General features: G+C 30.6%; 1 protein-coding gene across 1 annotated transcript; it reads left to right on the forward strand.

The window, feature by feature from the left end:
* Positions 1 to 367: 367 nt before the first annotated feature.
* LOC132750508 (uncharacterized) lies at positions 368 to 1305 on the forward strand (the record flags this gene model as incomplete). Its single annotated transcript, XM_060740506.1, is given in 1 exon segment — positions 368 to 1305. A coding segment is annotated over 1 exon segment (380 nt), but the record flags the coding sequence as incomplete, so codon positions are not given.
* Between the last annotated feature and the right edge of the window lie 16836 nt (positions 1306 to 18141).

Raw genomic sequence — 18141 nt, forward strand, 5'->3', positions numbered from 1 at the left:
AAAAGGAAGTAAGATACATGAAAAGCAGAAAAAAATAATTTAATTTAAAAAGCAGATAACTTGGAAACAAGATTGGTGACCCTCTGACTTTATTTCGTTTGTTGATCATGGAAAAAAATGATAAATTTTATAGCACAGTTTTCATTCTCTATATATGTCTATACAGGAATACTACTTAAAATTGTTAGCAGTTCAAATGGGTTTTTGAAGATATTTTGTAAAAGAAGAGAAAGTTTGCGCAATATAGCTATACATTATCATTTTTCATATAAGGGGCACTTATTTTTATAAGAATGATCATTTGTGATTCACAGAAAAGATTTCATATAATATGTTTAACGTATACATACATCGTATATATTTTCAGAAAATCGGCTTATGCTATTTAAGCAGATTTTGTCTGACGTAGGAAGCATTCTATCAGATAATTCGTTGGAGGATAAAGAAAGAACGCCCATGAAAAAGAGGTATTCGCTCTTTAATCACCTCAGGGGAGCACAATTACCTTTTGATATGTCTCCGTCAGAGATGCCCTTTGTTCCCATGTATTCTGGATTTTTCCCGGCTTTGCATCATCGTCGATACAATACGTTAAGAAGGAAATACAAACACAGTAACAGTCAACAGCAACAACGACATAATTTTCGTCCTGTTCTATCTAAAAGGAAATCTGCAATTACTCCCCCGTCTCGTGATTGGTGTCGCTTGATTGGTTATCGTGTATGTCCTCGCGCAACAAAATTTTGATTTACAAAACTGCAGGAAACGTGCAAACGACCATGCATTGTTTCATGTTGATTAAATGGATATAAAAAATCTAATCCCAATGTTTAAAAATATTTGAAGATCAACATATAATTTGATATAAATACGCCAAAATAAAAGTACTGGTGCAGATGTTTTTCAAAGTCTTCTTCAAAATTATAAATTTGTTTCAGTGAGGACGCATTCATTTTTTTTTATCTCAAACAGTAATCAATGTTCGCGTTAAATTCTGATGCCTATAAGAACAAGACAGAGTTGTATGTAATAAGTTTCTGGTTTAAATCGTGTAACGTTTTTCTTTTATCTCTACTTTATTTTAAAAAGATATTAATATTTTCTTTGACGTTTCCATTACCATGTAGTTTGCATTGCCTTAATATTTGACAGTTTTAGGATTTCTTTAGAAATATTATTTTAACCTATTAAAATAATTTCAATACAAGAAGATATGAAAACATTCAACAGCTTTGAAAATCTCTATTATTTGGAAATTGTATAAATGGAGAGACTTTATGCTACAAGATATAGAGCATCTGCAACATGAACACTTGATTTAACATAAAAAAAAAGAATATTTTGAAATTACCAACTGGTGTCTTAGACAAATAAATAAAATATATTTATATAAACAGCAACATTGTTATTTTGTCGTTTCAATTAGGGAATATTTTATACTGAAAACAAAGTGCATTCATGTGCCTTGTATTTTACTACCCGGCGTTTGTATCATTACCTGTTTTATCACTGACTTATGTAATCAGTTCACATCAAATGAATTCTTTCATTGAAAAATTTCATGTCGGGCCAGAAATAAAGAAAGTTTGAATACAATCTTTCAACGCTCAAACCAATTTTCATTAAAACATTCATAGATGAATCAGATAGTTTGAATTAAATGTTACACTTATAATATAAAATGTTGTTTTTAATTCTTATACGCCTCACAGTGTTCCCATATCAAACAGAGAGGGTAATCAAGTACGTCATATTACACGATATATGCGCACTTACAAGTCATATTACATATGACGTCAATAAACCAAATGGAAAATTAATTCTTCGCTCATTGTAGTTCATCATATTTTTTTTAATTAATTTTTCTTATTATCATGTTAGAATATCACTCAAGCCTATCAGCTTTCCTGATTACATGCATATTGCTGCGCGTTTGAACTCAAAACATGCATCTACTACAACAATGCACTCAAAATTTATACATATTTCCTAAATATTACATTATTTTACATGCGCAATAGTTCGGTAAAGGCTTCAACAGATAGTAGGATTTAATTGTACAACACTAGTTTAAAATATGATGTACAATTTGAACTTTCATAGTAATACAATGTTTGCATTCAGACCGTAATTCTATATTGTATGAATCACCAGGTTTCCCTCCAAAACAAATTCCGCCGAATTGATCATTTGAAGAATTAATTCACTATTATAACTGGAATATGTGTAAATATTATAATTGTTGCTGTAGGCCGCGGCTGGAATAACTGAACATCCGAAAGCCGATTCTGCTTTTTGGAATCACGGTGAAATTTTTTTTTATTTCATAAATGATGGAAACTCCTACATTTTTTAAAACTGAATTAGTCTATAATCATTTTTTGAGTAATTTAGGAAAACTTAAGTGCTCCCCGAAGAGTTTTTCACTATCGCATATCCCATCGTACTACTATGATTATATTTAAGCCCTAATTGCTCTGGAATTTCATTCATTAAACAAATTATCAATGGATAATTGGGAGATCTGTCACCTGTCATCATGGGAGATATGTACATTAAGAATTACAAAAGAGAACATGTCCTATATTAAGTTGTAAAAAATCAAGAAATAGTACCCTTCACACATAAAGACTTTCTTGCACAAGATTTAATTGGTGTTGTACTTCAAAATCTACTGTCTGTCGAGGCCTTAGTTTTGTATGATGATAAAGCAGATACATCAATACAAATTATCCGTTGTAAAGAAATATAAAGATTGTGAAACATACCGATTTCTGGTGTTTAAGCAACAGTTGCTCTTTATATACTTCGTTATCTGTGGAAATGTTTAATAGCTTTCTTAAAGTCTTAAGTTCATTAGTAAGTCTGGTAAATATATAACGTATTTCTTGACTGATCTTTTTTCATTAGAATGATATGCGTAAATAACGCTCACTTTTATTGATCGCAGTCTTAATAAAAAAAGTATTCTTCTTCAATTAGATCGATTTCATCTTAATTTTCTGTAAGGCTAACAAATATTCTTTAACATAAGTATATATCAATATGTTATTGACACTAACTATAATATTTGTATGTTTAATACCTTAGAAGGATTATATACAAAATAAGAAATAAAGACAACTATTAAAATGAATATTAAACCGATGCAACAAAATAAAGAAAACCTCTGTTACGAGGGGTGTTCAATTATGAATGCAACTGCGTCAATTTCAGAAGTGCCAAAATAATTATATCAATCCTTCAAAATACTCACCACCATATGTTACCCAAAGTTTTAATCTTTTAATCAAATTTTAAAATGCGTTTTCATAATATTTTCGATGTATACTATTCAGACACTGGAAAATAGCCGAACCGAGATTTTTTCTCGTTTGATATTTTTCTTCCAGCAAAGTGTTTTTGTTTTGTTGTGTTTTTAGAGCCTCGGAAATAGGAAAAAGTTATAAGTTGTAAGTCTGTTCATGAGGAATAATGAATACGCGCAATATCCCTTATTTGGGATATGTTAAAAATAGAAAAATAGTATTTTTCTATTATACCTACCGTCCGTCAATTATGTTTTTATACCGACACATATTTACTGGTATAGTTGTTGATAAGAACTGATAAAGGCCATTGTACGTACCTACACGTTGTAAACCATTTAAATTTTGCCCAGTTTCATCGGCTACATCATACGTCAACGACCAACCAAGAACTGCCGAGCATTGAATAATAACAACGCGTCAAGATGTAAAAATCCGTCTTCAACACATTACCAAATCAGAACAGGTACAAGCAGAAATAAGCATCCATTTCAGGACAACGAATTCAGAGTCAGTGCCGTTTGCCGGCTATTTTAGAGCTTCTAATCCAAAGTATGATTACACCGATGTTCCTGGACAGACTTATGCACATAAACTTTTTAACAATTTTTAAGTTTACGTCTCATGTTCAAGAGGAAATACCTCTTGCAATATTGGCGGTAATTTTATTATCCTTATTACATGATATATTATGGGTGATGATAGAAGACATTTATTTGAAAGTTGAAGTAAATCTTATAAGAAATAAAGATGTAATAATAAACTACAATATTTGCAGGAGGGGATAATTCACAGCCTTGGTTTTATCATTTCAACTTGTTAGAAAATAGGGAAAGACACTCTTATAAGATCCTCTTCTCCCTTAATTTGAAGAACAGACAATACATGGAAAATCACAATCTACACTGTTTTGTTAATTTTCTTTTTTATTTCTTCAAAATATTTATACACATGAATAAACGTATAGACATTAAATGGGAAATGATTAAATCAGTAAATCAGAGAGAGCAAATTAAATGTCGGCCAGTTTAAGGGAAGAACAGCTGGCGTATGCCTTTTCTAGATTTGAAGAGGTGTATGACCTTATCAAAGGAAATATTTTTCCCTATCGTGATATGATTTGATTAGAAATATCAAGTTTGAGAAACAAAAATTAATACGCGTATATAATGTATAGTATTAGAGAAGCAGACATTGCTTTCAAATTTAACCATTTACAAAACATTACGTTCAAACTAATTTCATTAAAATAATAATTTTCAACATGAAAAAAATCAAACTTATAACAATAATTTATAGGATATTATCTCTATAATGACATTGTGACATGCACCAAGACTGTGAAATGATAACATCCTGCAGCGGCCACGTTGGGCTTACAAGCGATCTTACCATAATTTAAACATATCGAGAGACTTGTGAATATATATATATTCTATACATTTTAAGAAGTCACACAGTTCAAAATCACAAGGACACTTTAACAGTATCATGTTTTGCTTATAAAAAATACACCAATCTGGAAAGTGAGACATCCTTCTAGAACAATGAAAACAAATCAAATGTGCGGATAAGTGTTCCTCACTGAAGGAATAAATAAAACAGTTATATTTTATAAAACTATGATTAACTATACCTCTTCCTGTTTAACATCAATTATCGGGACTTTAAATTATTAGTATAATTAGTAAAATAAATATAGTTATTACTCTCTACACGCATTTTGTTCTACTATAGAGAGAATTGAATAATATGTCATGTTTAGCCTTGAATATAAGCATGACATGTTCAGCGTTGAAAGTATTGTCCTTCAGAAATTATTGTTTATTATTTATTGTCATTCTAAATAGGTATTTGACACCCACGTAAACTTCAGATAAAGCATAAGTCTTCACAACCTTTTAGATAATCATTTCTATCTAAATAGCATTGTTTTATTCTATAACATTTTGATACTTACATTAAATCAGAATTCAAACGTGTTTCAGAAATGAGTTTTTTTTTCTTTCTTCAGAAAAGAGCAAACATAAGTTTTATAACGTTTGAATAATGATTTAAGAGCCTGCTAGATGCTTATCACCCGTATTGAAAAACGCTTTAATCGAAAATATTTGTTATTAAAATAGCAGATGTAAATAAAGTTTTATACTGACGTCGTCCATACAAAATACTTAATCAATATAAGTGCACTTACAGCTGCCGAATGGATTATAGAAGCTAAAGATAGGTCAAATATTTTGCCATGAAAGGATGACGGGACAACAAAACTAATAAAACTTTGGAAATAAGAATTATAACATTTTTGGGACGTAATGGACTTTTAACAACAAACTTAAAAACACTTAAATAACAATAAATGTGCTCATTTCAAAGAACAGTCATATGCAAAGAAAAAAACACAAGGAAACATTTACCAGCATGTGATTTCGGTTTTTTCATGCTGCAAAATTGAAAGCCATCATACGAAAGTAATCTGCAACAATAAACAATAAGTAATTAATTGGAACGAAAAAAATGTTTAGGGTGCGAATGACTGAAGATGTTAGATATAGAGAATAATAGGTTGGTGCCGTGGATGGAGAAAGTTTATCTGGCGAGGCGGAGGAATTTATTGGGTGAGCCGAATTTTATGGATTTAGCTCAATACAGGATTGGAGCAGTACCTCTAGACGCTTGCAGAAATCATGATCACAAAATAGACAAATATCGTTTTTTTCGCCGAATTTTACATTTTTCCTTGTTTATCGTACTTGATTCGGTGTGAAAAGATGATTTAGACCTGTTAAAGTTCATTCCGTTGGGTAAAAAGACAAGATTTTAGCATTTTATCATTCAAGCGCCTTGTCCGGTATATACCGGAATACGGTATTTAGTGTGGTGCTCCAATCCTTTTTTTAGTCACAGCCGAATTTTATTAGGCAAACTACCTTTAATCACACCATCGGAAATGTTTCTATATAAACAAAGAAGGCCCTAATTATTCTACAACAATGCACTCGCCGTTCTTATTATCTCCCTGTGTATTTTCACATTGAGGGCGCCATTTTGTTTTGAAAAATGTGATAAATAAAAACAATTTTTTGTCGAATTTTGTTGTGAAAACTAACTAGAATGAAAGAAAATGGTCTAACTTAGAAAATGAATTCGAACACCAATATCTTTTATTCAGTCGTTAACGCTGTACAGACGTTTAAAGTATTGTTTACGTGACGTCACAATGTAGCGCCAAACAGCACATGCAAAACAATCAAATCAAGTACGCTGTTTTAATGTCGCAAACGAGTTAAGTTTTACATTTATTTCACTTTTAATAATTTTTATTTCGCTTGAAAAATTATAGAGTGAAATAAAATAAACAAACAAAGTTTTATCAACGTTTCAAAAATTCGTTATTCTACACAGAAGATTTAACGACAGTTTTTATATTTTTTCTTGAAAAGTAGTCCGGCAAACATGCATACCACGTGATCAAGTGCCGTAGATAAGTAAAAATATACGGCACCTTGTTATCGGGCCGAAATTGATACAAGTGACAGGATAAATAATAGTTTGCTCTATTAGCTGCCATGAACTTCATTTTAAGGATCACTGTATTTATCCAGTACAGCAGTGCTAGGAGTGTTAAATTTATGTTGTTGTTTATTTAATTTTGCAACAGTTTGTTCATAACAGTAATGAGAGAGATAATATTAAAGTTTCTCGTAATTAAACATAGTTGTAATTGTAACTTGCTTCTTAATTCGAATTTGGGCAAATAACGTTTCTTCATTGAGTGTCAATCGTAGTCGAGATTTACAGACATGTGTATTTAACATCGCATGACTCTCTTCATACTGGTTTCAATCTCAACATGATTTATTGAAACATCATTTATTCAATGTCGCGTTCGTTTTACACATTGAATTTGTATTCTCGAAAACCAACTAAAGTAAATAAGCCATTTATGTGCATGTACTTGGATAACGTTATAATTACTACATATCTTATTAGTTTTAATATACTTTTGAATATGAATATATCCTTAAGTTGTTTAATTCCAACATATTATTTGATTTTGGTAGATTGATGTCGTCATTTGGTTGCAAATTTTAAATCGAGTCAGTGTAGAACTTAATTATAATATTTCAAATATATAGAGGATATTTGTTAAGTTCAGTGTAAGATCGGAATATATTTCACCGAGTGGGCACCGAAATATGTACTTTTGGTGTTCACAAGGAAAAATATATATCGATCTTACACTAATCTAAACAAATTTTCTTTTTATTACATGCAAAGAAACGTTTTAAAAAGACATTAAACCTAATACTGAATGAAAAGCGCGCCAAATAATAATACAACGTGACGTCATTTACGACGTCATTAAGTTGGTACCCAGTACTGTGAACGCTGGTATTTCACTGAAACAACGTAAGGGGCTTAAATTCAAAACAGTGAAATTATCAAAGTGGTAATTTCACTGTTTCAAACAGTGAAATTATCAATTTTATATCACTGATATATTTCTATAAACCACCGAAAAGCATGTAATAATTCGTTTTAATCCATATCAACATAGTTAATATTGAATGCATGTATATTATGTACTGTGTATAATTATGAATAAAATATGTTTAAACTAATTAATGCCCTATGTGTCTGATATTTCGAAAGCAAACTATTTCGGAAGGTTAGGAAAGGAATTCTTTTGATCAAAATGCCCACAAAAACTTTGACATAGAAAAATCATTATGCAATCTTAAATGATTTATAACAGTATGACTCCTTTAGATATCCCAACATTTAAGTCCATATATTTTTGGCTACATTCTAAACATGCTTATTCTGTCCATTCAAAACCAATCCTTCGTATTCTGTCGACAGAAATGTTATGCACTTAAACACAAATTTGTTTCATTGTTTAACTTAATTGCATCATTTACGGAGACGCTTAAAATATTCTGCTTCGCTGAAATACCTAAGTGTAATCAGTTAATATTGTAATACCCCGGTATTATGTGACACTTAAGTGTTTTTCCAGTTTTATGGAAAGTTAATTATTTATTTTAACATATGTGTGGTTACCGCAAACCTAAACAATTCAATTGTGTTATAACTTTTAACATGTTAAAGATAAATTACCTGCACATTTGTTGTGTACCACCAGTATATTTTGCTGGTTTTCTGGTTATTTTCTGATCATTCAACATTGTAGGCTTAATCATAGTTTGACAAGATTTCCGTGAACATGTGAAGTATTTGGCAATGTACCATACATTAAATATACATTCCGATCTGATTATAATTGACCAGCCAGCCTGCATATAAAACAAATGGTGCTTGCCATTCATCTTTCCAGATTATATCCATTGTTTATGTTGTTTACGGAGGTTTTCCACATGCCTCTTTATTTTTCCTTGTATTTATATTAATAGCGTGTTTATTCCGTAATGTCTGTTAAATCCATTTATGTCATCCTAAAACTGGATGTTACTGCAGCATTTAAGACAAGTCTGAATATTTAATTCCATTGTTAAAACACTTTAAATCACTAAATTTTTGTTGTAGAAAGTTGTAAACTTTGCACTCGATACGCCATGTTTACTGTGCATTCTGGGATTAAGTTCACTGCAAATATTGATGACTCATCTTAAACCTGTGTATTTAAACCTTAAACGTTGCTATGTTCGTAGTGAGGTAGAGTGAAGTACCATATTTATTGTAATATTCAATGTTAAACTTCATGAGTCTTGATTTTTTCTTTGGATATTTAGCCATTTTGTCTTGTTAAATTTTTAGCTTTCTACCCGATTTTGGTAGAGTTTTTCTACCAGTTTTTGGTATCGGCCATTTTTGGGTAGCTACCATTCTACCAATTCAGGGTCGGTTCTACCAATTCTTGGTATTTTACCCATTTTTGGTCATTTCTACCACTGCCTAGTATAAAAGCAGCAGATTCTTGGTCATAAAAAAAGGTCAGATCTAGAAATTCTTGGTAGTAGACGTACGTTAATTTGTCTGCTGAAATCTTAAATTTTATGTTAAATTTAAGTAACAAACAAGTCAAGTTTATTTTAAATACTAGAATTATATCTAGTTGACTTAAATATAGACCTTAGATATTTTTATACATCTGATATTAGAACTTTATATAACTTTTACATAATATAACATTTAAGTATTTTTACTACACTGTTTTAGTGTTTATTGAAGTAAATCTGGTAACTATTGTCACCGCGGAGTAAAACTGATACACATAACACGGAGATTTTTTGGTTCATCAGTACTAAATATTATTTTGAAGGCGTAACAGTACTAAATTATTTATTTGTGAGCTGTCTTGACTTATTATGAGAGTTGTTTACTATATTAATGGTTCATAATTGTTTGACAATTGTTATTTAAAGTATAAACTGTTGAATAAATTTTATAACTGTTTACAACGGTGTTGCCTGATTACTATCAGATGAGTTGGAGAGCTACACAGCACATCAGTTCTGTATCTGATTGCACTAATACCTTGAAAGCCTGAGTGCCAATATACAGTTCCAGCATACTTAAGAGCCCCCCGACCCACTAGACCGTAACAATATCATGACATATACAATTAATGAATATTCCTGTAATTACAATCGTTGTTACTAGTTTCCTTTTATATGGGCTATTCAATATACTGGTTAATAGCGTTCATTCCTCTTTAACATTATCATTGGATATTGATAAAAAATAATTTCGATCATCGAGAACTGGGCAGAATTTAGACATGCATGCACTGACCTTTTACAAACAAAACGTCAGTTGTTTGTAGAACAAAAATGATATAAAGTATGTATACTACAAGAAGAATTTCACACACTACGTTCTTGTGTTGTTACGTGATGAGTGGAAGATGTAAAACAAAAAATACTCTTTTTTATAGGAGTCTTATGACATTCGTTTGGTCCTTCGGGATCATTTATTTCAATACTTTATGCAGCTGGAGATCGGATAATATTCAAGCTAGTGTTAAGTGGTGTGAGAAATGTCGCAGCAATTATTATCTTTTATTTACAGATACAATCTCAATTTGTAATTGTCAAACTCAAGTTTGCAAATGTCCCTTGTTTATTTCTATTTTCATTTGTCCCGAAATGTGGCGTAAATTTCAAAATCTGGACAAGTACTTTATACATGTATTCAAAGACAAATGAAACATATTAATGTCCTTGACTATATGTACATTTCAATTATCGTTTCATACTTTATTTATATCATGGAACAGAATTTATTACGGTTGATTAATTTTGTTAAAAGCGGGTATTACACAATGGCGAGGCATCGCTGTTTGAATCTTCTACAAAAGGTCAAAGAAATATTTAGTATTTATCGATAGTCCCTCTACTATATGTGCTATTTTAAGTTCAATTGTTATCAAATATTTTAATGTCAATGTGCAGTTTTAAGGTAGTTTTAAGTTTTCATAGAACACATGTCCAAAATAAAAACTGCATGATAGAACTTATATATAATTATATATTAAGGATATATATAGACACAGTCGATTTATGTTATAGCTTCTTGTTTTTTAAACCTTATAACGTTTTTTATCCATACTTTATTGTAATTCCCTCAGTTAGCTTTTTCATTACCAACTTGTTTTCGTTGCATTGACACTCGACAGTTTTAGGATTTCTTTAGAAATCTTATTTTAAACTATTAAAATATGTTCAATAAAAACGAAGAAAAATCCAACAACATCTTTGAGTTATCTATTATTTGTCAATTGTATAAATAGAGTTACTTTATGCTATATGACGCAGGAAGAGCATATTGGATGTAGAAATTTGAGTACAAATCAAGAAAAACTTTATTTAAAAAATTACATTGTTTCAATTAAGAAATATGTTATACTGAAAACAAAAGTACATTCATGTTCCTTGTATTTTTCTATCAGTTTTGTAAAATGAAATATACCAAAACAACAGTATTACCCATATCATGAACATTTGTAGAAGCCTGTTTAATTAAACATTCCAGGTCCTTCCAGAAGAAAAGGTGAAAACAATCTTTGAACGATATATATTTTTTTTCTTTAAAACTAGCATACATGAATCAAATAGTGATTGAATAGTTTAACTGAAATTGAATGCTACACGTCAAATTTAAAATTTGTTGTTTTGGAAATATTACATAATATATGCATTATAGCTTGGTAAAAATAGTTTTTATATCAGAGATGATAAACAGATATATCAATGATATTTGGCGTAAAGAAATACATACTAAGATTGTGAAACATACTGATTTCTCGAGTTTAAGCCCCACAATTGCTCTTTATATACTTCGTTATCTGTGGAAATGTTTGATAGCTTTCTTAAAGTCGTTAGTTCATTAGTTAATCTGATAAATGTTTAACGTATTTCTTGACTGATCTTATTTCATTCGTAATGATCACTTTTATTGATCGCTGTCTTAATACAATGTTTTCTAATTCAATTAGATCAGTTTCATCTTCATTTTTGTAAGGTAAATAAAACCTTTATTAGATAAATATAAATCAAAATATTGTTGACACTAATTATAATATTTATATGTTTTGTGTCTTATGAGGATTAAATTGAAATTTTTATCTAAACAATGAAATTAAGACAAATATTATAATAGACATTAAACCGATATATCGAAATAAAGTGTCACCTGTAGCCTTATTATATTCAGACGCATTGTTTGTATTGTTGGGTTATTCTGGGGGATTAATTTTCTAAGAAACAAAAAGGGAATCACTCATATTTTTGTGTATATAATGGAGTTGTTGTTTACAGTTAGACAGACAGTTAGTAAAATCCACAGTTCACACTGAGCACTAACTGAAATATTAATATGATGAAACGATGAATTGTGAATAAAAAGCATTACAGTGTTTACTAGGTAACTACGTGAAATAAAAACAAGTTCGGCCCACTCCTTAGATATTGATAAATTTGCCCTTTGTCTTTTGGTAGCCTCTCGTCCAGACATTGTCATCCTTTTGCTTTATTTCGTTTCTGTACGGTGATCTACCGAAGGTCATGTTAGAAGTCAAGTAAACTAATATGACACAAAGTGTTTGCTCATTCTTTATAAACAATCAATGACTCTATATTATTTAAGCCAATTTATCACAAAAAAAGAATGCATTGACACTTGGCTTATTCTGCAGCATTTAATTTGTGCAATCACTATAAAACATCCACGAAACAACTGGTATGTATACCAAAGCATAGCATTTCCTGAAACGAAACCCTACAAAAATGATAATTAGGAAACAATTTTCACAATAATCAGAAATTATACTACATATGTACAACTACAAAATACTAAAAAATAACCTACCACACTAGGAATAACTTGAAATGGGCCACTTCAAAATTTAAAGTTGCAAAGGCAGGGTCTTATTCTATATAATAATAATAATAATAATAATAATAATAATAATAATAATCTCTATTTAGAGAAGGTAACATACAATGTTTACGCGCACATACAAAAATAAAAAAAAATATGTTAATTATATTTTTTTCAGTACAGCCTTCTGATTTCACAATAACAAAGGAAAAGGTCACAATATTATTTTTAAAAAAAGTACTTTATCAGCTATGTACTTGTAAAAAAAAATAAATTAACAGCTGTTTTGGAGGATTGTAATGTCAAACAAAAAATGTAAACTTTATATTATTTTCTTTCGTGACATTAAAACATTTTTGTTTAATTTTTCGATGTCAAACACATTACGACAAAACCAACATATTGGGTTTGCGACCAGCATTTGTCATTAATACCGCTTTTGATTATCATGTAATTTTTTTATAAAACATAGTTTACATAAGAAAGGTTACTTACGACGGTTGTTAAAAGCACGTGTTCCTACGAGGAGTACAAGAGTACGTACACGGAGGCAGCAAGCACTATTGAGAAAATATTAAGTTATTTTGAAACGCTAATAAGAAAAAAACTATTTAAACATCTAAGAGGAAGGAAAGAAGTGGCTGACTGTAGTTGTTTTAACGTTGTTTCTTGTTTTTATTTATGTCAAGCTGACTGTTGTAGAATAATGCACGGTTTGAGTTCAAATGCGTAGTAATATAATCACGAAGGCCGATAGGCCTGAGTGATTAATTACAAATCATTTGAACGAAAACCGTGCATAATTATACAATAATGCACGAAGAATTTATATCTATTTCCATTCTAACACGTCAAGAAAAAATATAATTATCATTATAAAGTTGGACTTTATGTTTGGTGGTTAAATTTGTTTTCGCCTAATAGTTTCCAGTAGAAACGTTCTTCCAGTGGGTTGAAAAAAAACTGTCGTTAAATCTACCGTGTGTAGAAACATTTTGAGAATAACGAATTTTGAACAAGTTGATAAAACTTTGTTTGTTTGTTTTATTTCACTCTACAATTTTCAAGCGAAATACAAATTATTAAAAGTGAAATAAATGTAAAACTAAACTCGTTTGCGACATTAAATAGCGTACTTGATTTGATTGTTATACACGTGCTGTTTGGCGCTACATTGTGACGTCATGTAAACAACACTTTAAACGTCTGTACAGCGTTAACGTCTGAATTAAGCTATTGGTGTTCGGATTAATTTTCTGAGTAAGACCATTTTCTTTCATTCTAGGTAGTTTATATAACAAAATTCGACAAAAAAATGTTTTTTTATTTATCTGATTTTTCAAACATAATGGCGCCCTCAATGTAAAAATACACAGGGAGATAATAAGAACGGCGAGTGCATTGTTGCAGAATAATGCACGCTTCGGGCCTTCTTTGTTTATATAGAAAAATTTCCGATAGTGTTAGAATGCATAATAACACACACGGTTCTTCTGTATTCAATAGTGAAAAATGCGGATCGTGTTAGAATAACATATCCAATGTCAAATCTAATTTGCAATTGTTGTTTCTTATATTGTTTTTCATTTGTCCCGAAAGATCTTCCGTTTTACATATTTTATTACATATTTTATTATTATTGTATATAAGTCAAAAGCAGTACAGATTTTTAACACTTAATACATACTTGACCGAATGTAGGTCCCACAGGACCACTAATAAGGTACATCAAAGAAAAGAACAAAAACGGAATACAATTGACAACTCTTTTCATAAATATTAACTGTCAACTGTGTGACAGTTTTGTTAACTGTAGTACATGAAATTTCGAAGTCCATCTCTGCGCTCTTCACAATGGTTCGTTTGTCAATTTAACGTGTGCTTATATCATATAGATGTATAGCTTTTACATAAAAATACACTTTTCCATCACGTTTTCATGTATCTCAAGTAGGAAAAAATATAAATTGAAAGGTTTTTAAATAGTAACAAATTGGCCAAGTATATGATATTATCAGTTATAGATCACTTTAAACGACAACATGCTTATAATCTATAGAATATTGTAAGAGGCGGAAATAAAACAGCTGAGATGAAATTGTATCCTTAATGTAAAACATTTTTATCCTTAAATAAATAAGTAAATCACAGAGATTGACAGCTGAGATGAAATTGTATCCCTAATGTAAAACATTTTAATTTTTAAATTCATAAGTAAATCACAGATATTGATCTCGATTTTTCGTTCCCTACTTATGTCAGATCGATACAAGCTAGAAATGTTCGCACAACTTTCAAAATCTCAAAATATAATAATTAAGATACTTATTACAAGTAATGTCGTAAAGGTGTATGTTGTTTAGGCGGGAACACCCACCTCGTCATGAAAGGAATCAAGACGACGTCAATGTATACATCAACATCAATACCGTTTGCTTGTTGGCGACGCCGGTGAGCGGCGTCGTCTCTTATGGAATGCTTTTTATTTCGGCCTATTGAAGGAGCTGTTATCATTATCAGTTAATGTTATGTTGTGTTAATTAGTTTTATTTTGATTCGTAAAAATCAAGTAAACAAATATGTTGTTATATTTGTATTTAATAACTTTATGTTAAACGCATGTGCATTGTGATATTATTTTCACGAAATTGCAGGCTCAGTTTAACAGCTTGTCCCTTAGATACTAAAACCCGGATTTCAAATATCGTATTTGTGTCTACATTGATGCCGTATCCATTTATTCATTCATTAATATTTTTTCAAAATGTTCCTACAAGAAGAAAGTACACCTTCAATTGAGTATTAGGATAGGTTATGAACTGTTGTAAAAGAATATCCTATTGATTTTATCCATATTACGTTTATCTGTTGCACAGAATGGTTGTTTTTACTAAGTGTACCTGTATCCGGGTGTTGAAAGCTATCCGATTTTCTGCAATAACTGCTGTCACATGGCCATCTATTTTTTATGACTACTTTACCATTAATTTGCATGGCTTAATAAAACTGAGCCTGCAACATTTCATAATTTTGCTGTTTATGATGTTCTTTTGGGTTTCAGGTTTTCTATATTTTAACTCATGTTTACTAAATTATTTGTTGTTTTCTGTCTATCTTAGGTCTTACTTACTAATTTTGTTGTATTAAAATACCAAAGCATCAAAGGGCGACGCCAAAAGAATTTGATCCAGGTTTTCACCTAAATACAACTTAACAACAGATGTGTACTTTATAGCAGTACCATTACAATGACCCTCATGTTACCTGGAGGCTTAGGCCCAGTTTAAGTTGAAACTTAAACCAAAAAGAATAGACTCTGTCTTGCCAAGATGCAAAGACAATTTATAGTCAATTAACCAATCTTATAAGACTCATTCTATAATGTCATATATGAATAGACATAAAAGAGGACCTAAAATTAACATCAGGGGGACACCATAGGTACTCAGAGCAGTAGTAGAATGAGTACCAGCCACATCCACCAGCTGCTGTCTATCAGAAATAAGACTTAAACCATGTAAGAATGTCATTACATATGGCAGATGCATGCTTGAAGTTTAATGAAGAAGAAGAAGAAAAAGAACTTCTTCATGTGCAGAATAGTGTGATCAACTGTATCAAATGCCCTTGTAGATCTAAAAGTATCATGCAATACTGTCTTTGTCATTTCAAATGTAATGCAATCTGTTAAATGAATCAAACATGTGTCAGTTGAAAAACCACTTCTAAACCCTGACTGAAACTGCCTGACCATTACTCGAACCCATGACTTTAATAGGACCAATTGAGTCATCCGGCCGGCTACACATTTTCTCTTTAGTAATGAAACAGTTCTAAACCACAACATATTTCCCCACTATATTGATTTGTGTCCTTGAATTTCTTATGTTTACAGAGCATAGTGAATTGAACTCATGCTTATATGCAGTCACAGGATGAGAAAAACGTTCATTTTGAACAGAACTCGAACCTGTGACCCACTGAATTATGTACCGCAGCTGTAGCGATTAAGCTATCTTGCCGCTTACATATTTTCTCCCCTAAATAGTGAACAGTTCTAAACCGTGACAGATACTTTTAGATTTTTTAAATTAACAGATAATTAATTCTTAATTATTAAATAAGAAAAAAACTTACATACTCATAGTCTTAATTATAATAACAATTTATATATCATTGTATAATCAGTTTTACTAAAAAGTGCTTAGACAGCTATTGCTTGTGCCATTATTTACAACAGGTCAATTTGAAAGTGAACATAACTGCACCGGGCGAAAACGTGAAAATGCAACAAACGAACCACTTTGTGGCAGATTGTATTTTTATGTTTTCATCTGGCGCCCGCTTACTTTTTGTACTATGTTGGTTATCATATGGCACAAATCATCCACTATAAAATTTAGTGCAAAAATTTATTCAAAGCAAGTAACAATCTACTCTATGAAAAGTCTGATGTCGGGTTGACTCAGGAGACCTGGAGGTTGATATCAGTGTCCTTCCATTACAAATAGATAAGCTAGCTGTCCTTTAATACGTCAGGTAAATTTAACATCGTTTGACAATTATCATACTGGTTTCAATCTCAATCAAGGCTATATCTTTGATATTTTTATAAAACTGAAATGTATGCGTAATTTTTTTTCACAGATATTTCGCACTTGATTTGCATAAACGGAATCAATATTTTGTTGCCCTGTATATGTAAATGTATTTATTTTATGCTTTCCAGTGGATTACTGATTTATCTGTGAAAATAATTTCACAGTGAAAATTATCAAAATATAAATATAACAATTTTGTTTTCAATGACGAAACTACTTTTTTAAGTTTTACCCCATGTGATACGTCATTTTTATTTTGCTGGCAATTCTGACATTGTCAGGGCTGTTTAAAGAAAAGCAAAGCTTAATTAATAATTGAAATTTCAAAAGTAATATAAAGAAGAACACTTACTTCAATTCATTCAAATTATCTATCACCAAATATCTATCTCTAAATATGCCCAAAATCTCATCAAGAGCAGTTTTGCATGTGGAAGAAATTATATTTTTCGCCAGAAATAGTTTATTAATATTTTATTAGAGAAGCAAATAAACAACATTAAGTATCAACTTTTCTTTGATCTTTGAAAAGATTATGCAAACATGGTATTCTTTGAGATCTAAAGTTTGGCAGGACTAGATGGTAGACTTCCAATCTTTATTCTGACAGTAACTTTAAAATAAAACTTGGTGGACAGCTGTGCGTCATGGTAGTATGCTTTCGTTTACACTTTTTTGCCTGAAAATAAACAGTATTTTTCATGTTTTAACTCTTGTTTAGATTGCTCTTTACATGTGGATGAATTTCTCATATGCTATTTGTATAAAGGTGTGGAAAAATTAAACAACTTCCACAAAATTAAGAGAAAAATCAAAAATGGGCAACAGAAAATGGTTTTAAATTTTAAAGTTAAAAACTCAATGTGTTCGGTTCTAACGTTCCTTTTGTT

The sequence above is a fragment of the Ruditapes philippinarum genome, unplaced genomic scaffold (assembly GCF_026571515.1).
Source record: "Ruditapes philippinarum isolate M1 unplaced genomic scaffold, ASM2657151v2 ctg9832_1_1_1_1, whole genome shotgun sequence".
NCBI classification, from domain to species: Eukaryota; Metazoa; Mollusca; class Bivalvia; order Venerida; family Veneridae; genus Ruditapes; species Ruditapes philippinarum.